Here is a 24,172-nt window from a genome sequence, read left to right as displayed (position 1 = left end):
CTACTTTCTCCAAGGTGACTCAAGACAAGAGGCAGTTTGCTTAAATAAGAGATTTGCTGGGTGCAAGAAGTCCCCCTTTTGATCCCTGATCACTTCCTACAGCTCAGGAAGAGAATTCTGCAAAGAGTACATGGGAATACAACAGGGGAGTTGTATTTAAATTATTCAATTGCAAACTAGAGCCAACCAGACAGAAACACTGGGATTCAAACTTGGTCAGAAATGGTTAGAAATGAGAAACAATTTGGCTATGGTAGGATTACCACTACATTAGCTGGGAGGTCAGTCCAACTACTCAGAATTTCCATTAAGCACCAAAAGGAATGCAAATCTCTGCTTACCCCATCACCACTACAACAGTTACATATTCAGATTTCTTTCTGGAATAAGTGCAAATTTGCTTTGATTCTATGACATTTCATCACTTAATACATTCATAGCATGTCAAGGGAAAACTTGACTGAATTCACAATGCTGTACTGATTGAGTTCCTAATAGGAACAGCTGTCAGAAGGACTTGTAAGGATAAATTTCAAAATTACATTTCCTAGTTGTCAGAGGACTTTCTGCACCAAAGAGCCTCTCTACCTATGTACAGGACTTTCTGGGACACAGATGGACAGCCCCTCTCTTCCCAGCTGCCATCAGCCCATGACACGGCAGCTGGCTGCAGCCACACCAGTGTCCTGCACTTGAGTCACACAGCTGTAGAGTCAGAAAAAGCTTTGCTATAGACTCATGAACAAGCTGTGGAAGAGGAACAAGAGACCACGTGAAGGGCAAAGCTCTCCTTCACCCCTTCCACACACCAAAAGATCCTCCGAGCACAAACTATCCAACCACAGACCTCAAAGGTGAACAGAGAACACAGGAAGCAGCATAGCTGGAAGTCAGCATCTACCTTACTGAAAATGGGGAAAGATGACACAGAAAACCAACTCAATTCAAGTTTGAGTACTTGGCCAGTGCCCCAGCCTCAGAGCTTCCTGCTGCTGCTCTCAATCTCTACCTATGAATGGAAAAAAATCTGGGAAGTTTTCCTCTGTTCTTGATCCCTCATCTGAAATTTTCACATTTGTTTAGAAAAGTCTTCAAAATTCGGTTTCCAAGTGAAACCAAGCATTTCCAAATTCCTCTTCCTCTCTGCAGAGACCTGTAAGGCCCTGAAATGACCCACCTTCAGCACTCATGATGTGGGTAAACAGGATCCCTGGTTGCCATCACCCTGTTTTAGTTAGACAGTATGTGTGACAAAAAGCAATACTTAAAACCAACCAGTCTCAAATAAATATTTAAAGCTGTCCTGATTGTTGGATAAGCAGCTTTTGCAGAGCAATTGCAAACATCGCCATTGTTTTGCCATACGGTCGCCAGCAGCTGGAAGCTCCAAGATGCCCATTTCAATCAGAAATTTTCCATTTCAAATGCATTTGGCAGTTTGCTCGTGGTGAGAAGTGCTTCTCATCACGTGAGCTTTCAGAAGACTGAAAGGAGTGAAGCACGGGTGGCTTTTCTTAAAACATGGGTCAAAGCATAGCTTTCTGTAAACACTGCTTTTTATGAGTAAATAAGTAAGAGAAGGTGCTGTTCCATACTTCCTTCACTGCTATTAGGCAGCTGAGAGGCTACTGCTACACCAGACAAAGCCTTCGGTCAGTCCCACAGAATATTCCCAAACAAATGAAAAGAACGGTGGGAGGAATTGGCTTAAAAGTGCATTCATTGTACTTTCCTTTTCTTTAAATGTAATAATATGCAACAGCTCCTTGTGGTGCTGAGCAGACAATGCTGTTAACTCTTTTTCCATTCCAGCACTTCAACCACTTATAGTCACATTCTTCCACCTAATCACTACCTCACTGTTGTTAAAATTCATCATGCACTAGGGGCCAAATCTTGAGGTCCCCACTCAAACCCTCCCTTAAATGAGCTCTTAGCAGGATTTCTGCATGATTAAGCATCACAGATTTTTCTTTTCCCTAATTGATATCTGAATAAAGAAGGCAAGAATTGGCCTTGATCATTACCATAATGCTTTCATGTTTTCCACAACGCCACTCAAAAGCCTAAAAATATGGCACAGAAGCCCTATAGGGAATTAATGCAAAGTGTCTGTATTTGTACCAGGAACCAATTGCTGAACAAAAAAAAAAAAACCAGGATATTTGAAATAAACCTGGAGGATGCATTAGCAGAAGCACTTCTGAGCAACTTGCCCTTTAAAGCACTCATGGGACAAATTCATCTTGAGAGTCACTTCAAAGGGAATGGTCTGTAATCAAAATTAATCACAATTAATTTGGCCCCAGGTTTCTGCCACTGAGAGGCAGACTCCTGCAGTCAGCGCTGCGGGCAGCGGATGGCAGGGATCACATCCACAGCGTCCACCTCTGCTGATATTGCCAATTCTGCTATGCTGGTGCCATCATAAAATGCTGCAACAGGATTCAGGCCAAATTTGCTTATCGGCTCCGAACCATGAGGCCAGCCAGCAATATGTGCTGAATGGCGCTCTTTCTGAGGATGTCATCTTTCTATTTATATTACCTAATTCTTCTCCTCGAGCTCCCTGTGGCAAACCAACAGTTGAAATCACACAGTATAAGCTAATAGGGTTATGTAAGTGTCCATTTGCTGTACATATGCTCTCCCCCCTAAGGCGAGCGATCACCAGGACTCCATAGCAAGAGAGGTGCACCTCCCATTTTTGATGTCTAAGCACATCAGAGTTTTAGAGGTGCTTTGAACAGTGTCTCTGCCCTTGTTGGAGGAGGACACGTGGGCAGCTGAACAAGAAGCAGGCAGCAGAGAAGTGTCATGGGGGCAGAGGTGCATCTGGGCTGGACATCTACCCTTTGTCTGCCCAGAAAACACAGCTACACCAAAAGCAGAGGATGCCAGCTCCATATGTGGCCCCTCTCAAAGTATTGCTGAGTAGACACAACCTTCAACCTTTTTGCCCAGGCTTAATCCCCTGCTCTGCCTGCACAAAAACAAAACGTTTCCTTGAAATGGAAAGAGCCTGCTTCCCTGTCTCTTGATGTTGCTGCCTCTGCCATCTGTTTCAAAGTAAAATGGAACTGGATAGTTCTTTTGTTTTAAATACATTTGCCTTCCATAATTACACATAAAAGAAACCATATTAATTCCTGTAATCCATGAATTGTGCTACCCTTCACTCCAAGGTATGTAGAAAGATACAGGCCTTATAACATGATGGACTGTTGGCACCAAATCTCTTGCTCTCTGGAAGCACCCAGGGTTTAAAACCTCAAGAAAAATGTCTAGGAAATATAAATCCGTACAACATGAAGTTTAAAGTAGGTATTTTAATGATGTATATTCATGGGTTTTTGTTTGCCATGTTCTATCATGAAACTGCTCTCAAATTCAGAAAGACCTATTTCTAGGTACAGTTTGAACCTTTCTCCAGAACAGCACAAACACACAGTGCAGTAGAGGTGGGGCTTTGCTTCTTTACACATATGCCTCCTGTACATGCAAAGCTTATTTTACCCACTCGGTAAGTTTGCTGCTGCTCCCTCCCTGGCAGTTTGGAGGGCACACAGACAGCAGTGCTGCTTCCCAAACTGGCTGCTCCCTTTGGTTTTCTGGCCAAATCCATTAATCAGGCCTGACCCACGGAGGCTGCATGTGCATGCACTGTGAAATTCCCTGACAGGGCACTGCTTCCCACTGACATGACCCTTTGCCAAGCTCCCCGTGGCACGCCAGCCACACAGGGCACACAGCACAAGCTAATGGGGCCCTGCACGAGTCCATCTGCACACATATGCTCTGTGTGCCCTGAGGAGTAGGTCCCTGCTCCACCTGGAGCTGGAGGGAAGGGACAACTTCCCAGTGCCCCACAGCCCCATGTTCCATGCCTGAGTAGAACTCCTGGCCTGAGTAGAATTCCTGGCAAATGCCCTTGCACTGCAGTGTTGCACTTCTATCCATTCTCCTCCCCAGCAGATCGAGCAGCCTTCTCAGAGAATTTCTTTTCCCTGTTTGCTTCTTTCCAGAAGTCACATCAGGCGTGCATTACCTGGCCTGGAAACCACTGTTTTTATCCTCCAAGTGAAGAGCAATTAGTGGGTATGTATTTCTGAAAAGTCTTCAGCAAGAAAATTCAATGTTTCTATTCCAGGGAATATAATAATTACTTTCTTTTCAAACTTCCTATTGTTCAAGCTAGTAAAAGCTGATTTTACAAATGAAAGACAGTTTCTAGCCTAAACAGATCTCCCAGTGCTCAGCTACACTTGGCAGTGGTTTTGAACATTGTGTGTGACACCTCACTGATCACAGATGACAAAGTCTCCGTCACAGTCCATCGCCAACTCCAGCTCCCCCAGCAAGCAGAAGACTTGAGGTGTAACACTGTACTTCTCTTCCTTCTCCCACTGCAAGCAAAGCTAGTTCACCTCACTCAGATGTTTCTCAAGCAGCAGAATACCAGCTTCAACGCTGCTACATCCTATTAATGTTGATATATGTGAGACCTTTTAAAAGGCCTGGGGAAGAGAGATTTGAATTTGTTGAGATAAATTTAGTCACCAGAAACTATAAAGATGAGAGAATCCAATAAACTAGCATTTATCTTTCTTCTTTGTTTGAATAGAGCTCACCAATATACAGCACTGTGGTTTTACCTGCAATCAAAATCTGTAAATTCAGTTCCTCCAGGTGTTCAGTCATGTGAAGACAAAACTGATTCACACTGTCCTTTCTCCCACCTTGAATGTGTATTTTGGGAGCTGAATCTTCCCAGAATATAGTATTATCACTCTGAAAACACTCCAAGTTTTTGAATGTAAATCCATGTGACATATACCCAAGACACATGAAATTCAGCAACAGCAACTGGAAATGTTGGATTCTTTTCTTTTTCTTCCTCCCTCCTGCCAGCAGATGGGCTTTACTGAACCCAAAGAAGATGATACGAGCCTCTGTCAGGCTCTAACATCGCAAAAAAAAAAAAAAGAATGAGCCATCACAGCAAGTGAGAAAAGTGTCATTTTCTCCACCTTTTCTTGGATGGTGAAACAGAAGCACAAGGAAAGCAAGCAAATCACTCACGGCCACACCAAGAATAGCACCAAAATCCCCAACCATAGGACACGCTACATACTTGTAGTAACAAAAAATATATCTGTCATTGCATGTCACACAAGCTCATTCAAACTAAAAATTTATCACTTGCTTCGGACTCCAGCCAGGTGACAGCAAATATATCATGGAGCTGTCAACAATCTGCTAATCTGAGCTGTGAAGTGTAGGAATACAAGAAGCTTAAAAATATACTGCTCCTTCAGAAACCATAAATTTTGCTGGCTCTTTCTCACATACCACTGGGTAATAGGTCTACTCCAGCTAGTTCACTCCCACCTCCTGCAGTTAAACAGTTTCATTTTGCAAGTCTATTTAGAGAATGACAATCAGGCATACGAGGCAGTAGAAATCACCCATGGGTATACTATAAAGAAACACACAGCCTCTCTGGCTCTTTGACTGAGAAGAATTACCAGTGACAGATTTATCTGCAAAGTTGGTACAGAAATCCCAGGCCAGACGCAACCAGATTTTCAGAAACAGGTGGAATAACATTCCTGCCCATCTGGAAACCTGGTCTGTTGTGCTCTCTGGAACAGAGAAGAAAGCAAAAAGAAGGAAGACCTTTCCTCCTCCATCTGAAACCAAACCATGAGTCTAAACTGCACCTTTTCAGAGAGAGTGCAAAGGATGGCACAGTCCCAAGAGTTAACACTCAAGCAGGGACTCCAGCCTCTCTCAGCACATATACTGGACAAAAATTCAAAAAAGGGTGGGGGAGTGAGCTCTGATTATAAACAAAGAAGTTTCAAAGGATACTTTCACACAAATAACAGTTTATTCATGGCATTTCACACTGGGTACATCTGTGGGAGACACAAATAAAAAGCAAACCTCCTTGTTGTCCAAGTCATGATGTTTTATGGGCAGCACGCTCAGTAAGGACTATTTTAGCCTGCTTAGCCTAAACACTATTGCCCCTCCAGCTGTGTGACCTGGCCTGGTTGTAGAAGGCAGTTTGACTCACCATTCTTCATGTGAGTTCAGTTCTTTAACTGAATTTCCCTTATGCCAAACAGCTTGGTGTACCTGCCATTCTTCATTTCCTTGCTCCGGCCACAAACTTCAATTTTCTCTCCACAGCACTTAAACAGCGCATAATTACAACTAATTATCGATCACTGAGGGATTACTAGTTGACAAATCCAATTTTCACACTGCTATCAAGCATGACTGACTGTGGCCTGGAGAGGATAAAAGGTACCTGCACCGTCATAGAAACCTGCAGGTCTGTAAGCTGGGTGGGACCAGCATTGTCACTGTCACCAGCATTGAACCCACCAGGCTGCAGTGGCACCCGAAGGCCAATGTGTTTAGGGACCTATTACACAAGACACTATAAATCTACACAAAGTGACAGTCCTCACCCTAAAGAGATTCTCAAGCCTAAAAAAAGCCCAGCCTTTTACATCTGTAAATGTATTCAATTTGGCTGCATTTGTACCACTTTTGCATCCCATTTCTGCAAATATTCTCACAAGCAAGCGAGCTGGCAGCAATGTTCAGAGGAACAGCTCGTTTCAGGGGAAAAATGCCACTCAATTTTCCTCAAAGCAAATTTTAGATTTGCATGCTTTGGTGCACCTGCTGATCTCGACAAATCGGATCAGTGAAGGAAAGGGGAGCGCTGTGCAACCCCGGTGCTCCAGGAATGCATCTCCCACCCAGCCCATTAATGGCATTTGTGAGCTGCAGCAGGCCAGTTACCCAGAAATGAGGAGTTTGCTGTCGCTTGCTCTGTGTGTGGTACAATCGAGGCACTGTGCAGAGAGAGTACTTAAGAAAAGAGAAATAAAAAAGAGAAATCTGAGAGAAAAATACACGGAGCTGCTCAAACATCACCGAGGGGAATAAAAAAAAGCAATGTTTTAATAAGAAGTCACATGATGAATTTTTTCCCCAGTTGTACTTCAATGGAGTTATTCACATAAATCAAGCAGACACAAATCCCAGTGTGAAAATATCTGTGCTCTTGTAGCCCAGTGGCAGCCCTTCCAGCATGACTTACAACAAAAGGCTGAAAAAGTCCACTCCTGTGGTACACAAATTGGTTTATTATTAGAGCTCATCCAGCACCATTATTTTCTGACAGTAAATGTGTTTTTAACAGAATTGAAATTGTCGTGAAGAACATTTTTCTTGCAAATGTTTAACTTTTCTTTGGGGAAAAACCACATTTTTGTTTCATGTCTGTTTAACATTAAGATACATTTCCCTTTCCATTCTGTTCCAAAGGAAGCACGACAAAATGTAGAAAATGCTGCACTAAATCTTCCTGGTTCCTAAAATAATAATAAAAAAAAAAATCAAGAATGAGTCTCACATAAAGAAAGATTGTAAGTGCCTTACTATGGACTTTATTCATTAAAAAAGACTCAACTCTATTCTGCTTCTTGTCTATGAAAGTGAAATATGATTTTATTAAATGAAGCCCTTAATACGTTTGCTAAGACTCTGTCAGGCTGAACATTAACTACATTTCCATTGTTTTTCAAGCCCAAAAAGAAAGTTGTTCTGCAAAGAGACAAGCTCACTTACAGTTTCTTAACCTTCAGACCAGCGGGGAAATTTGCTTTATGAAGTGCATTTGCAATATCCAGCACATACAAGGGGCACAGTGCATTCATAAAGAGAAAAAATGCACCAGCTTTCAGAAAGGGGTGGGGGGGAGGGGTAAAGAAAAACTCATAACCCCATGTTACATGCATTTCAATTTCGGGTGGCAAATTGCCTACGTGAGCCCACAGCCTGGGTACATCCCAGGGATGTGTGCAGGACACCTCAGAAGAGACCTGCTCTTCCTCAGTAAGAAATAATACCTGCAGAAGCCCTGCAGGCTGCCATGTCTCTGCCCTTTGCAGGGGGGTTGCACACTGGGGGGAACAAGTTGCTAAATGTCCCCCCAGAGAGGTATTTTTGAGGTGAGGTGATACACTGGGTCCATTCCGAGGGATCACAGCCCGTCAGGCAGCTTCCCATTCCAGCCAGGGAACCAGAACTAGCACCAAGCCACATTCTTGCCCAAAATTATTCCCCTCCCGATCAGCTGTTGACTTTTGTCAGGGTTTTCTGCCTCAGACACAAGTCCACTCTGCCCTCTCCTGGCCTGAACACAGATCCGAGCCTGTGCATTGCCCTGCATTCCTGTGGGGATGCTGGGATGGAGGGGATACAGGTGAGCTGGGAAAAGTCGGGGCCTCTAAGGGACAGGTGGAGGGGCAGAGCCCCTGGGAAGGTGGACTGAGCATCACCACTTGGGGGGCAGCACAGGGGGCACCCACAGGGTGGCACCTCCCTGCCCACCAACTCACCAGCCTTGTGTAGGGTACCCTTTGGGCCATCCCAAATATGTCTGCCCTGATGACAGACTCAAAGGGCAAGGCAGGAGCATCCCATCAGCCCCCCAGTCCTCACTGAAAAATAACAGATTGGGGGTAGAAGGGGCATTGCCTTCCTCCTTTTGGAAAGCACCTACTCTTTGAGGTATATCACTGGAACGTGAGCAATAAAAATAGTGATTTGTAAAACGAAAGCAATGACAGACGTTTCTTGTACCAACACTGTGAGACATTACAGATAAAATAACGTTACAGAAATAGGAGAAGCATTAGAACTATTATCATCAACAACAGCACAGGGGACACAGTAGTTTAGTAAAGGAAGTGAAAAATAGCGGATGTGATTTAAGAGGCAGAGAAAATCTGACCTGGCAAGTTGTAATTACTGAAGCTGAAACCCAGCCAGGATCTTGGTTGACTGCCTCCAGGCTTATGAAATGCAACCCAGAATCTTCAAATGACCAAATAATTGGGACTTGGGTTTCATGTCGCCCAATGAGACACACCAGGATGGAAGCCCAGCGCTAACACAGAAAAGGATCAACCACAAGCACCAGCCTCCCTGGTACCTGTGACTGCAGATGCCCACAACCAAATACTGACCTGAACCAGATCTGCCCTGCAGTCATTTTTCTTCCCGTGGTGGTACAGCTGCAGGTTTCTTTCAACCATGCTCCAGCAGCCTGTAAGCATCTAATATCTAGTCAAAGGACATCATTCATCCATTTTATGGTTCCCAGAATGCAAAGATATCTACCCAATTTCCTACGAAACATTAATATTAAAGTATGGCTTTCTCAGCCCAAATCATGCAAGCTGAACAAAGTTCTCCTGACGTTTTATGACAAGGTGATTAATAACACCAAGAAGAAGAATGAAATGATACCAGATTATAAACTATTGTAAATCTTTCAGTCATCCCAGGAATAATGAATGTAGATTTCTTAGGAGAGCAGTACAGATTTAAACAGAATCATTTTAGTTTTCCTGTCAATCAAGAGGCTATTTATATAACAGCAGAAAGAGACAATGAACTCAATCTTAAAATAAGAGTGTAGCACATTCAAAGGAAGGGTTATTGACACTTCTTTAACACTTTTTCTTCTTAAAAAAAAAAAAAAAAAAGGATTCCAAAAACCACCCTACGCCAGAATTTCCAGAACAGTTACAGAAAATGTTGCATCTTAACCATAACTGCTGATCACTGACCTTCCCTTCTCCAAGAAAGAGCCACAGTGACAAGAAGTTCCACGTTCAACTCACCCAAACGTAGTTGGACTTAAAAAGGCTGAGCTGACACAACCAACTTTTTTCAAACACTTAAGTAAATAATTTTAATAGTACGGTCAAAACTATACTGGCCTGAGCATTCAGTGGACCAAAATATCACAAACTTCCTTGATAGGGGTTTTAGGGTCAAGCAAAAAGTGAATGCAAACTCTTCACAAGTTCTTCTACAAATGCAGTAAAGTCTTCAACCTTCACCTTGAGAGAAAGGTTATGGCCTTGCTCTGCTTGTGGCTTGTGCTCTCTGACCCCCAGAGGCAGATTGTCCTAGACGTTACCTCAATGCAATAATTAATAAATAATAATACCGAATTTGAGCTCGTGGAACTCGTACAGGCTAAATGTTCCAAAGAAAAATGAATAATGCATGCAGAAGAGGTTCATTTGGGGGAAAAAAAAAATCTAACTTCAGTTCGAAATAAAGCCCTGGTTGCCTTGGCAAAGAGGATTTAATTGCTGTAATCACTACATCTCACATAAGGTCGCTGTTAGAGGGAGTCCACAGTACTGCTATTCATTCTGTATCTGCTCTATGGCAAATCATGGTCCCAAGAGCATCAGGGAAATACTTCTGAAAGCGTTTAAATTATTTTTAAAGGGTTATTAGCTTTGGCAAGTGAGTCAAAAGTCATCTTAACTGAAGAGCATAGGTACTTATGCCACATTACGGAGATAACAGCAGGAAATGCAATAATTAAGAATGTACTAATAGTGTTACTGTGTGTCATTAAAAACAGTACTCAAAACATGACCATTCCCTATCCACCTGGGTCCTGTCCACCCACCCACTCAGGGTTACTACAGCCCCTAACAAATTTCCCAGAGAAATAGGAAGCCAGAACACTGGCCCCCACACGTGTCTTGCACACAACCAAATTCAAATAGTTTTACTGGCATAAATCCTAAGCAACTCTACGGAAGTCAATTAAATCACCCCTCTTTTCTGTGTAAGAGAGAGAAGATTCTGGCCAGGCAAATTAAATTAGAGATGGGTCAAAGCCAAACTCCCAGATCCAATACTCACAATGCATTTGGATCCTGATCCAGATTCTCACAGTCTGCTACCACTTCTCCCTCATCCTCTGCCACCTCCCAGGATGGGACTAACTTTTCAGACTGTCCCCAAGCATCACTTGGTGCATTTTATCACTATCTTCCACAAGGGATCTGCATCAAAGAGTTCATCCATGTGCTTCCTGTGGCCACTTGGCACATTTCTTGAGCAGACCCTCATTAACTTGAGCAGATGCTTAGAAAGCCCATGAACAAGGCATTGCCTATCCCACACTTCTGCTCTCTGCCTTTCCCACTTGCTGTCTTCTAGGACCAGGACAATTAGAGATGGGGATTTAGTGAAAATGCATTTGAGACTCCTTCATTAATGCCACAAAAGCTTGGGCCACACAGCGAGAATAAAAGCAACTGAGAAAGTTCCCTTGGCAGGAAAATTTTCAAAAGGATGTTGTGGATATTTCGGTCTTAGCAAGCAATTTAAAGGAAGGCATGGCAGGAGCAGAGGGAGATCTGCTGGAGCCATGCCTGATGGCTCAGAGTGACAAAGGTGACAGATTTGCCCCGCAAACATGGGGTTGCTTGAATATGGCCCTCCCAGGAGCACCCTCCTCATTGGGATGCCCCTGGAAATACTGCTGCTCAGACCAATTCCTCCTCTGCTGGGAACACCCACAGCATCTCCGCAGGGATCCTAAGGAGAACATATTTTAGAGTCATTCTCCTGTTACTGATCCGTGTATAACTCCCAACACAGGATAAAACACTGCTGCACGCAGGGCACTGACACCCAGCGCTGCTTAGGGCAGGGGGCTTTTGGGTGGTAGACTGAGAGCTGGGGGGAGATGAGAGGTGAACCCCACCACTCAGGATCTGCTCCCTGGGTTCAGGAAAGCTCATGCAGAGAGCTGAATCAGGACTGGTCCCACCACACGGAGGCTTTTGGCAGCTCTGCCAGCACGAGGCATCCCCGTCCTGGCACCGCCTCGCTCCCCGCTGCCCACGCGGCACCGGAGGGTTGGCAGCGAGCGGTGCAAGAAGTGAAATAGCTTTAGCTGTAAGCACCATTTGCTGTGCCTCAGGATGGCAGACTCATTTGTCACTGTTTTCTTCTCCTGCAGCTCTTTTGATTCATCTGGGATCCAATAACTTTGTTAATATGATTTCTTTTATACCCTGGCTGAGTGAAGAGTCCAAGGCAGACGTGGCAGCCATTGGAGGCATTAAATACCTCACACGCAGCACAGCTCCCTGCTCTGCCTTGTCCAAAACCATTCCTTACAGGTCCTTTATTGACAGAAATCACATGGGGAGCAGGAGGAGCACCCAAAACAAGAAGATATGTTGACAATTTTCTTGCAATATTCTGTCTCCTGCTCTTTCTGAAAGTCCTTCCTCCCCAAAGCTGTCAGCAAACCATCACACTGGCCTTCTTCTATCAGACCATGTAAAAACTCGTGGGTAAACACAAGGACAAAAGCAACACTCTGTTGCATCAGCAGGAATATGAAGAAATTGAGATCAATGTGCTCGCTCAAAGCAATACTTCATCAGCTTCATGAGATAGTAAGCTGGTTTTTACCAGGATAAAATTACAGCAATGCATGGCCCCAAACATCTTGGGAAAAAAAGGGAATTTCAAAGTAGACACATTTTTCTACTTTTAATACTATTCATTACACTGAATGTAATGAATAGAAGGAGAACTAACTGCATCAACGACCGAATCACTGTTGTGTCTGACTTGTTTAAACAAGACTGTGATTTACTGCACTGCCAGCTAATGAAGAGCTGTACAAGAACTGATCAATGCCATCATTGTCTGGCAGCACAAAGCAGGAACTACTCAGCATATTGTCCAAAACAAAGACTCCCCCCCAAGCTCCCTGCCAGGGACTTGCTTACGAGGCGACACAGTTTGCAAAGAGCCACAGCATGCCCCCAAACTTGAAATGATCACTCAAAATCAGGAACCTTTTCTGACCTGTGCTTCCAACCTCAGTACAAGGTAAAAAATAAAAGAAATGGATGAAGAAAGTATTCATCTTGCAGCTGTCTTCCTTAAATTGCCCTTTGTGATACTGTGCATTTAAGCAGTTTTGTCAGCTCAAGGCAGTTTCATGTTCATTAACAGAGGTAACTGAACTCAGAGTCAGGTGCTCACAGGCAAAAAACTCCTAATTCCATCTTCAGTACCTTACTCTTCCCTTTTCTTATCTGCACCAATGTTAACCACAGCAGGGATAAGACAGGATAGCCCCCAGCAAAAGAAAGTTCTGGAGAAGAGCAGAGGCTGAACCTTCGGCAGCCCCTTTGATGCAGCTCCTCATTCAGGAGGGATCACACCCAGCACACCTCCACATCGCACAGAGGGAGTCTGAAGAGATGCAACGAACCAAGGGTGCCCTTTTAGTGATGGTTTCCTCCAAAATCCCCATCCCAGGCCCGCTCAGCATCACAAGTATTTCAAGTCCCTGCTCTCGGTGCAGCCCTGCCACGTCTGCTGACAGTGCTCTGCAGATCCGCGCCCGGCCCCGGAGCAAGCGCCGAGCTCTGCAGGAGCTGCCTGGAGTTAATTAGCAGGAGCTGTCATGTCAGTGCTTTCGGAGATGGGGATCAGCCTGGGAACAAGCTTGTAGAACCCGAACCATTTAAAAATGTAAAATCTCTTTCCATTACCGTCAACAAGGCTGAGTTTGTGTCAAGTCACACGGCGTATTGGCACCTTCCAGATCCATGAGAAGTGCTTTTCACATCATCTCTGTTTGCAGAGCACAGCAATGTCTGCTAACACGGCAAGAGGCTGTCAGGCCTCCTATTACAAACCTTATTTGTCACACACATGCAAAACAATCTGATGTGTCAAGATGCCACCAGTGGCACACAGTACCATGTACCCACTTGTAGTGCGAAGACAAGACACCTGCTCATGCCCCAACCAGGCCAAAATCAACACAGCTAACTCCTTTTTCCACTTCAGGGTTCTGAATATGAGATACAGAAAATTAATTTACATAACACTGCCACATCCTTAGTGCTCATAGATGCAGACGGGTAGATGAATGAGAAAGTTGAGGTACTGGGAGGACTTGAATAGAAGAAAAACTAAAGTTTCAAGGTAAACCAAACACCTTTTCCAATGAGAAGTGGATCCTTGTTTCATTCCAGCTGTACTAAGTGTTCCCCCACCATACACATGAAACATTCCCAAACTATCAACATTAAAAATAACTGACGCTTCACCTTCTCAGTGAAAAACACTGGTGAAATGAAAACTAAATATTGTTAGTTAATCTAATTCTGTATTTTTCTCAACCCTCCTCTCCAACTCTTAGGAACATTTCCCCACTCCCATGAGAGAAGAGAATCCTAAGCCAAGGCTGTGGAGGACAAGGGAAGGAGTAAACAGCAAGGACCCTTGCCACACTCACCCAAACTCAGCACCACAGCCTCATCCTCCTTCACCCTATCACCACCTTTGTAACACCACAGGAACTCTGTTCCTGGACAAAGCATCATGTTCAGGAGCCCTTCTGCAGGGCAGCAGAAGTTGCCATCAGGAAACATCCCAATTAAAAAAAAAAAAAAAAATCAGTGTTTTATCACCACGACACTGCAATCCCATCTGGAAGTGCTTCAAAGCCAATATCCAACAACTAGCAGGGCTTCTCACTGTCACGTGGGGCTGCTGCTCTGCCTGGTTTATTCCTGTGAAGAGTGATCATGGACAGCTGATTATTGTAGCAGATAGTTGACCTTTATCTAAAATTCCATTAAAAAGCTTTATTGACTGTAGTCTTTCAGGGTCTTTCAGGATTCACTGGGTCATTTATTCACTGTCGGAGATCCATTGGTTTTTAAGCTTTTAGGAGTGCTCAAGCTCCAGGAAGGAGCTGTTTTTTTGTAATTTTTAAATGGCTTTGAGACTGTATGAGGGGATGGTTTCTTTTCTGCTCCCTCTCCAGTGTGGCTAGGGCAGAGGAGGTTATCTTAAGGCACATGAAAAGGAGAGAAAATCTGCCAGCGTGGCACAACTACTGCCAGGGCAGGTTGGCTTGTGCACGTGCAGGCAGCAGAGCCATGCACTGCCAGCAGCTCCCAGGGAGGATGTCTTCTTCCCTTCAGCCAACAGACATTCAGGTCTAACTCCTTCATACAGCATCCTTGTGAAATGTGTGATTCCATACCATCATGCCAGGCTTTCGTCAGCTAAAGTCAATTTTTCTGGGCCACGCGCCTGCCTCGAACAGAAATAAGGAAAATAAAAGAATGGTTCAGCCCTTTCTGAAAGGGAATTTATAGAAATGGTTTACTCAAGCTAAAAAAAATTCTTGTGACAGCTCCCCCAGGCTTCGTAGGAGTGTCCTGAAAGGATGTTACTCCCTTTCCCATTCAGTGACAAAAAGAAAAGAAAACAGTGGGAGGAAGACAATGTATGCATCAAATGAAGCAGTAGATCTGGAAAAAAATAGTGTGAATTTGTCTTTGAGGAATACGCTATAATGCAGATATACTTGGGAACTGAACTAAGGCTGCACAGACCTCTTTGGCATTTCCTGACTTTGCAGTGCTTGGCATTTTTTTTTTAATATTGCATATCATTATTCCATACCTACATTTAGTTCAATACATATTGAGAGAAAAAAGAGAAATAACAAATTTCAACAGTCATCTTGGGTTTATTAAAATCTTTGGGTAAAACCCAAATATGCCCAAGTCACCAATAATGCTTTAATTCTGTGATTATTTCTAAATCTGAACCAGCATTTCTGATTTCAGAAGTAAATTTTTTTCCTTTCTCAACACTTTGACTTCTGCTGAATTTTCATCCTAAAATGACGATTCAGTTAATCATTTATTTCTCTTGCCAGTAATAATTCCCAGTAATAATCTCCAGTAACAGTGCTTCCCCATTCCTACCAGCTTGGTTTAGAAGCAAAGAAGGTCTCACGGAGCCTCCTCCTCACAGGCAGCCAGGCTGCATTCCCCACAGTCTGTATGCTCTCATTTTCTATGCATTTCCAGATCCAAAACCTTCTGTTTTCTTCCCCTTGTTTGCTCTTGGCAGCTATTGGCAGGAGACATTCTCTTAATGATCTTTTTCTGGCCTTCTAGACGACTGCTCAGACTTCTACAGATCTTTCATTATTAACGCAGAAGCCTCGTAAGTCAGTTTTAATGGCCTGTGCAATTTTTACTCCTTAGCAGGAGACATAACCCCCTCCATATGGATATATGTTTATTAATACAAATCCTTAATATCATTTTTCCCAATGAGAATAATCAGTAGAAGTCAACCGGCAGGCATTACACCTTGTACTGGTTCATCCCAAAAATCAAAAAGCAATCTTTGCCCTGCACTGTGTGGAGCCATGGCAGGGAGGAGCAGATAATCCTTCTCCCTGAGGTTGCCTAGGCACCGAGTGACAGCGAGGTTTCTTTGCAGGGCCCTGCAGACACAGGACCACATCCTGACCACAGCCGCTTTCATTTCCCTACCGGGGGATTCATTACCTGGTTTCAGCCCCTTACTGATATTCCTGGAATATCTCCAATCTCCACTTCTATTCTGATCCGGCAGAAAAGAAGGATGGGTCATTCGTGTTAGGGACGTGTAAGGAATGCCAACAAACCCACTTTTTTGTCTGCGACTCGACTATTTGCTGTTAGTGCTCAGCCTTCATTACCAGCACATCCTCGCCGACGCTTTAAATGGGGAGACTTGGAAAACAGGACAAAAATCCGTGGTTTATTTCTAAAGACTGTCCTCATTTCTTCCCTATAACCAAAGGGCAATTGTCCATTTATTCCTTTAAACGTTTTTCTGCTGTACAAATTGACTCCCATTTTTCTTTTAAATGCACCCTTTGAGTCTCAAGATGGAGTTAAATAATAACAAACACCACAGAAGAAATAGAAGCCATTCCCAATGCTATTAGATGAGATTTCTGTTCTTCCAGTTGAGCAGGAATTGTTTTCTCCTGTCTCTTTTGTAACTCCTCCATGGGTATCAGGAGACTTCTTCCATTTAGCAATTAGCACAGAAATTGGTGTTACCCCTTCTGCAGTCATGACTTCCATCTTCCCTCATTTACTGCATTCCATCTAAGTTTGTCAGTGAGGAAGGTAACAGAGATACTCCAGAGCATCAAAGGACAAAAAGTGCCTGCATATTGTGACGCTGAAGCACGTTGTGAAACTGAAACATGTAGGAGTCCTGCTGGAATCTCAAAGCTGTCCTTCATTTTTTTTATTATTTTTGTTTTAACTAGGTAGCACATAAAAGAGTTTAATCATGGCAACATAGCCCATTTCACCTACCTTTACAGTTAAACTATGCTTAGTGACAACTCACCAAACATAATGGGCAAAATTTATCTTCACAGATGGTGAATTTTACAGTACAGATCAGACCAGCAAGGCCACAAAATAATCTCCAGCGTCATAAGAATTTCATTGCAGACATGTATAGATCATCTGTCAAAAAAGGGAGCAGCATGACTGTCAGGCACAGCAAAAGCACTAAATGCACACTTAGTCTCCAAATTCTGCCCCTTGACATATCTGGGTCCTTCACATAACACCAAGCCATGCCAGCTGGGTTGCAGTATGAAGAGAAACAAATTCCCCAGACCAGAGCACCACCAAACCTCCACTCCACCTGAAATTCTAGTTATTGAATGAAAACAAACAACCAAGAGCACAGCAAAACCAGTTTGGACTGATGGAAGCTACTGGAAGTGATAGCTGGAGCTTCACAAACAAGCTGCAGCATCACCCCATAAGTAACACTGGGAGGAAGGGTTGTCTAACAAGTGAGTATCTTTCAACACAGCACCCTGCTGAATCAAGGAACTGTTTCCAATTGCTTTTCGGTTTCCAAGCTTGGTTAAGAATCCGAAATATTACCAAAACAATGAAGAATCAGGTCTCATATGAGAACTGAAGTCAGTTTTGCTAGAACAAAATCCAACATGAAATAAAATACTACACAACACAGCGTGAAATAGTAAAGAAGTGCATAAAATTGAGCATATCTGTTCCTTTGCATACTGTCAGAGCTCAAGGCTGGCATCAAATGCTGCGCTGAGAATGACTTGATTTTGATCTATCATCTCATATGAGCCAGACTGCAATTCACCCAGCTACACTTATAACAGATATGATTAAAAACAATCAGTTATATTAGGCAAAAATATATTTCCCAAGGCAAACATTCACTTCAATGTATTTTTCTCTGGCTATAACATGCAGAAATTCTACGTATATAAAAACCTTCTGGGTTTTTATGGACATTAGCATTGAGCTGAAAACCAGGGAAAGCTGGTGAGGGAAAATGCATAAATTAGATGCAGGAACTATAATGTTTGTATTTCCCTCAGCATAATTCCCTGCCCACTGTGTAAACTTCAGCTGGATAATCTCCCCATGGGCCCCACGTATGTCATTTGAAACAATCACAGCAACAGTTGCTGGTGCTCCTTCCATCCTGAAGGACAGGTGAACCATCAGCAGAATTGCCTTTTTGCCTCTTACTTTCAGCATTCAACTGAAGGTTAAATAAAAATACTTGCAGTTTCTCTGATGAAAAGCACGATGCAAGCAGAGCCAAATCAAAGCCCAGACAGGCTGGACTATACACAGCCGATGGTGACTTTTCCAAGGAAATATTTCTGGGCATGTAAAACATGCTGATTTATTGTAACAGAAACATTTCCTGGAGATTAACCGATTCCATACTTTCAAAGAAGGAAATCCCCATGGAAACCTGACTGCTTTCTCAGCAGCTCGGGAGCACCAAGATGCACGTTCTGTGTGTTGGGAGAACACCTGACAGCTGGAGCCATGCAAGCCACAGGGGGCTGTGGGAGAAGATGAGGGTCTTGGCAGTAGCCAGGCTTTGTGTCTCATCCTGGGGCTCCCCAGTTTGGAAGTTCTCCAGTCCCTCATTTTCTGCTTCCCTGAAACCCCAGGTTAGGTACTGTGCTCAGAGCTTCCAGGACCTATTTTGCTTTTGGAAGACAACATTTCAAAACTGCCTCTGCAAGAAGTCTTTGATTATTTCCTGGTCAGCAGAAATATCAAAACTCTACCCTTGTGCCATTTAGTACAAGGCAAATGCTATTTTAGAAATTCCAATGGAAAGAAAACATCCTCATCTTAGGTTGTCTCTAATACCTTGGGAATTTTATCTGTGGTGTGGCAAAGGGAACAAAAAACTGAGAATTAAGAGCTGATGTTAAATCCTTGCAGAGCCTTAGGCAAATTCTATAATCTCTCTGCTATAGCACAGTCGATCAATACACAACTGCTGAAACCCAACTGCTCCATGAGGTTGGTCCATCTTCTGACAGGGGATGCTGGCCAAATCCACATTTAACGAAGAAAAACCAGTAAATCCAGGTAAAAGCAAGACTAAGTTGTGTTTAAACCTCACCCAAACCTTTTAAAGTCTGGTTAAACCCCACTATATTTCTCACACATTCCCCCCCACCATCAGTAGCACTGCACTATGAACCACTTGTCCCAATTCACGCAGCAATCTGTAAGTTTATTAATATTCATGTGCTATTTCACAGATGTTGAATGATGTGAAAGTGCTGCATAAGGTTTGCTGTCTGTTTTCTCAACATCTGTCCCCAAAGTGCACTTCTGTCATGTTCTGCTCCCATCGTTCTCGGATCTGAAAGTCAGAAGCAAGGCACAAATCTGCTCTGAGGTTTCCTTGCATGGGCTGCAACTCCTTCTTTCCCAAGTGTCTCACATTCTCACAGCAGATGACACTTCTCAATTACCTTTTGGTCCTCTTATTCCCCCAGTTTGGCTCACATTTCTCTCTGAATTTGGTCTCTGTGAAGCTCTGAACCCACAGTCTGACAGCTAAGGACATAGCAAATATTCAGCACTAACCCTCAGGGTGGTTAGAAATGCCTGAATTTTCCTATTACAGGCAGATTCACAAGTAAAGGTCAACAGAAAGTCCCCAAAGTTAAAACAAAAATGGGCCACAAAACAAGCAGTCAAAAGCTTGAGGAAGCAGGGTAAGCTGGTCTGACAGGAAAACTGAAGACTACTTGCAAAGTTTGGCCCCAAATCCTGGCTCTGCCAAAGGATTCCTACACAAGCTGAGGCACATCTCATTTTCTCACCTCTCAGTTCCCCTCCATACAATGCAACAAAACAGTTCCTCACCACATATGACCTGTGCAAAATGTATCCAATGTACTTTGGAAAGATGGTAATAAAATCGATAAAAGCAGAGTAACTTTCACCAAAGAAATCAAAAACCCTCCTGCAAACTGTTTAGCAAAACAGGTTACAGCAGTTACCCTTGGCTGACTTACAGAGGGATAATTCAAGAGGTGGAATTATTACTAGAAGCAAACAGAATTAAAATAAGAAATAATCAAGCAAACATTTATAGCTCATACTTTAAAATCAATGCCCATGTTCCAAAAAGTATCGTCCACATAGAGAATTTATAGTTTTCCCCTGCTGGAGAGGAAATGCCAAAGTTCTCTCAGGAAAACACTGAATATAACCAAAGAAATTACACCCAACAGTGATTTGCCTCTATTTGTAGACTGCTTAGCATTCAGCACTTTAAAAATTCTCTTACCTTAATACAAACTGGTCTGCTAGTGAGTCATCAGCCAGGCAAACATGAAAGGTCACAATGTCACCTTCTCTGACCGGGTTCAGTGGTAAGCGAATAACGATATTTTCATCGAGCCTTAGTGAAGACTGTTTTAATTGGTCTTGATTTGGGTAAACAACGATGCTACCAATCCTCTCCATAGCTGACAAAGCTTGATGTTCGTTATCTTCACCTGCATGGATATTGTTCTCCCACTTTTCATCCTCCGGAGAACATTCCCCATCCACTGTATAAATCTTATAGAAGAGCTCCACAGTAATCCCTTCCAGAGAGGCTGTTTCCTCTGAAACCATGGGTGGAGGGGAGCTGAACCAGCTAGGAGACAATTCCAGCTCTGCAACACATAATCCTAGAAGGCCTGCCAATCTGCAGCTGGCCACAACTTCTCTAGACTCCAGGAAAGCAAACATCTTCACACAAGGCAACATCTCCTCAGAACTGTAGTCATCCCAGTCCTTCCCCGCAATATAGAACAAGGTTTGTATTTTGGGTTTATTGGAATAGATTGAGCTGTTGATTATGTGAGATTTTAATTTCCAATTAAAAGTGAATTTATTTGTGAAACCAAAAGATGCAGAAGTCAGCATGAGGTCCAAGGGAACAGGCTGTTCAACAGAAAAGGGTCCATACGTGGCATTTAGGACAGGTGGCTGTTTGGCTTTGTATATAAAGAATGAATCCACCCTAGACTGCAAACTGGAGTTCCTCATGATATCCTGGTTGGCTTCTTTGAGGAAGAAGAAAACATCAGCATTGCAGATGTGGGAGCTCGCGGGGAGATACGTTGGCAGGTTTGAGAATCTCTGTACGCTGTCCATGATCCCTCCTCGGCTCTCCACCACTGCAGGCCAAAGATAAAAGGAAACAGAAAGACAGCTCAAATCTTTGCTTAGCATGCCCCTCAGTTTTTCTCAAAAGCAATGTATTACCAGAGATCAATACTGCTCACTACAATTACAAAACAATCCGACACAGGTACCACGGAATAACACCTTTAGTTCAAAGCTCATACGCTGAAAACATCCCATTGCATCAGCTGTACAGCTCCTCTTCCACCTTCCCCAGTCTGATATATACTTGAAAGCCATTAATCAAGTTTTGGATATAACAAGGAGGGGATTGATTGGCCAGATCCCAATCTAAGTTCCAAAACTTTTTACTTCTTCAGGTTTTTTTCTTTTATCATCAGATTAAACTTTCAGCTTTTTCTCACCCATGTTTCAATACGCCTTAAAAACTGACATTAAATATCAGTAGGCAGTAAAACAACATTTTAAGCAGTAAAACTGAACGTTTTCTTTAGCCTAATGTCACGAACACACCATGCAATGGGGGGTAGCAAATCTGCATCACTCCCAATTCATTCTGCCAGGTCAGCAGTTTGGAGGTCAGTGGAAAACTGATAAAAGCTTTGTGCTCTCGAAACCAAAACTTTTCACATTAAAATATATGGGGTTTCACAGGGGTCTCTTTGGGATGGATTTATAGCCAAGAGTGAACTTGAGAGAAGGAGAAATCCTTTACATACAGAAGGTTTGCAGACGCTTAGAAGGATTTTTTTGTTTAATTCCTGAGGAGAATGAAACACATTTGGAAACCACAAAAGTTTTCTCTGAAACACAATAGTCAATCCTCCAGCCAGCACTGAGCAATTTTTCCCAGGAAAGAAAAGATTCCAGAGGGAGGGAGGGATCAAATAGACGTCTTTGGTTCGGGCCAATCTCTAATTAATAGTGAGATATATTCAACCTGGGCTGCAATTCTACTAGAAACAGTGGGTCTTTCAAACTAACAATTCATATGCTCCAACAAAAAGCCGGTGAATCCAAGCTCCTGGGACTGCCACAGAGGAAATAAACAGAAACCCAATGAATTGAAATGAAGCAGTTCCATAATGCAGAGAGATAACAGAGGCACAATGACAGATCCTAAGGTCAAAACTCTCGTTGTCTCTCGCTGAAGCTTAGCTGTGATTCCACTGTTTGTCAGCACTGGGCAGAGCAGATACACAACACGACAACCACACAAACAATTACACCTGTTCCAGCCAGATGACTCAGATACTCACAGCCACAATTTAGCAGAGATAAAAGCTCTAATATTTAAGCTCCTTTTTTCAGGTTGTGTATTTTTAAAGCCTACCCATTCATCAAAGACGGATTCTAGGGCAAATCCCATCCATTTGACTTTGCCCCACTCTTGTTCTCAGTTGAAATTCTGGTCATTTATTTTTCAATGGTTTGATATTATCTACACTTGTTTAAATGCTTCTCATTTCATCACCATACTTTTGCCTTTACTTTTGCTGTATATTTCCTTGTGCCCAGATTTGTCTTCAGCCATTGGAATATTCTTTGCAGGAGTGAGTAAATATGCAAAAATATACAAAAGTATCAAAAAAAAATTCTCAGCAGGAAACAATATCAAACAGCCTCCTCTCTCACTACTGCACATGGGGATCAGATCAGGGTTTCCTCTCAGCTCCACTGGCAAATGCAGATGCAGAGCAGCTGCCAAGCAGTCGTCCCACCTGGCTGTCCTCTGCCTTGCACTGATGCATAAACATCAGCCCATCTCTCCCAACACACCAGGCCAGCCCACACCTTCCTCTGCACAAGGCAAGGAACCCACAGCTATCTGCAACAGGGACAGAGGCAAAAAGCAGAGCCTGGTGACCACTGTTCAGCAGGGATCAGGAAATGCCCCACTACCACTTGCTGTGCTGCTCTGTGGGACCCCCAATGCTTTTACCTCAGCACTGAGTAACAAACAGACCTGGAAACACAGTGTGGGTCAAACCTCATCCTGCTCATAGCAGGAGAAAAGAGAAGATGCACACCAGTTCTAGAGCAGAAGTCTCCAGGTTTACAGAGCACCTTGACACAGTGTGGCTTGTGCAATTGCACAACTCGGGTGCTGAAAGCAAACTTCACTCCTGGGAAAGCCAAGGCAGCGAGGGGAGGGAGGGTATTGGTTTTTTTGCTAAGTCAGATGCAGACAAGCCCCTTCCTGGATTAATTGTAAATAAATTGAACTAGATTTCGAAGTAACACTTTTGAGAAGTTGCATTTGCTGTAAAAATTGTGCAGCCGTACAGATGAGCAAAGGACACAGAGCAGCAAGAGCACACTCTGATTTCTGGGGGAAGAGCTAAAACCTGCCCTCTCTCAAGACATACCAGGTTGCAGAGGAGACAAATAATGACATAGTTCCTGCGCCTAAAGAGGAGCCAAAAACAAGACAAGGCTTAAATACATTTGTGTTTACATTATAGGACTCCCACACACACTTTATGCAGATATTTTATCTCTCTCAAGAAATGATTTACAGGAAGTTTAAAAGGCATGTTTTTCCCTTTCCTCCATTTCACTACAGTGGCAGCATTCAGTGCCTCTTCTCAGAACTGGTGTGAGGACTAGGATATCATCCTGCTGTAACTCAAGCAAAATGAGATACAAATTTTGTCCAAAAGCTTATATGGGAAGCCATAAACACCAGTAGACAGGGCTGGGCTTTGTCCTAGAACCAGCCTGCAACAAAATATGATATCTGAATTTAGCAGCATTTTATGACGCTGTAGGAACATCTAAAAAGAAATTCTTCATACCATGGCAGGCCAACACCCCACCTGTTTAATTCAGCACATCAGCACCACAGCATCAATCTCCTTAGAGCAACGATCAGAAACAGGACACATTTGCAGCTTTCTGGTGTGCAGCAATGCAATGAATCAATCACCTGCTCCTTCAATGAGAACTTCAGC

General features: G+C 43.3%; 1 protein-coding gene across 1 annotated transcript in view; it reads right to left on the bottom strand.

The window, feature by feature from the left end:
- The window catches only part of LOC108640360 (transmembrane protein 132B-like), a 60,472-nt gene extending 39,227 nt beyond the window's left edge, over window positions 1-21,245 (bottom strand). Inside the window, exon 1 of the mRNA XM_018076486.1 lies at window positions 20,371-21,245. Coding sequence (XP_017931975.1) covers window positions 20,371-21,227 — 857 coding nt within the window. The 5' untranslated portion in view covers window positions 21,228-21,245. The remainder of the gene's footprint in view (window positions 1-20,370) is intronic.
- Between the last annotated feature and the right edge of the window lie 2,927 nt (window positions 21,246-24,172).

The sequence above is a fragment of the Manacus vitellinus genome, unplaced genomic scaffold (genome assembly GCF_001715985.3).
Source record: "Manacus vitellinus isolate BGI_N305 unplaced genomic scaffold, ASM171598v3 scaffold_31_pilon, whole genome shotgun sequence".
Lineage (NCBI taxonomy): Eukaryota > Metazoa > Chordata > Aves > Passeriformes > Pipridae > Manacus > Manacus vitellinus.
Note: the sequence above shows the minus strand (reverse complement) of the source record. Positions and strands in the feature narration are given on the sequence as shown.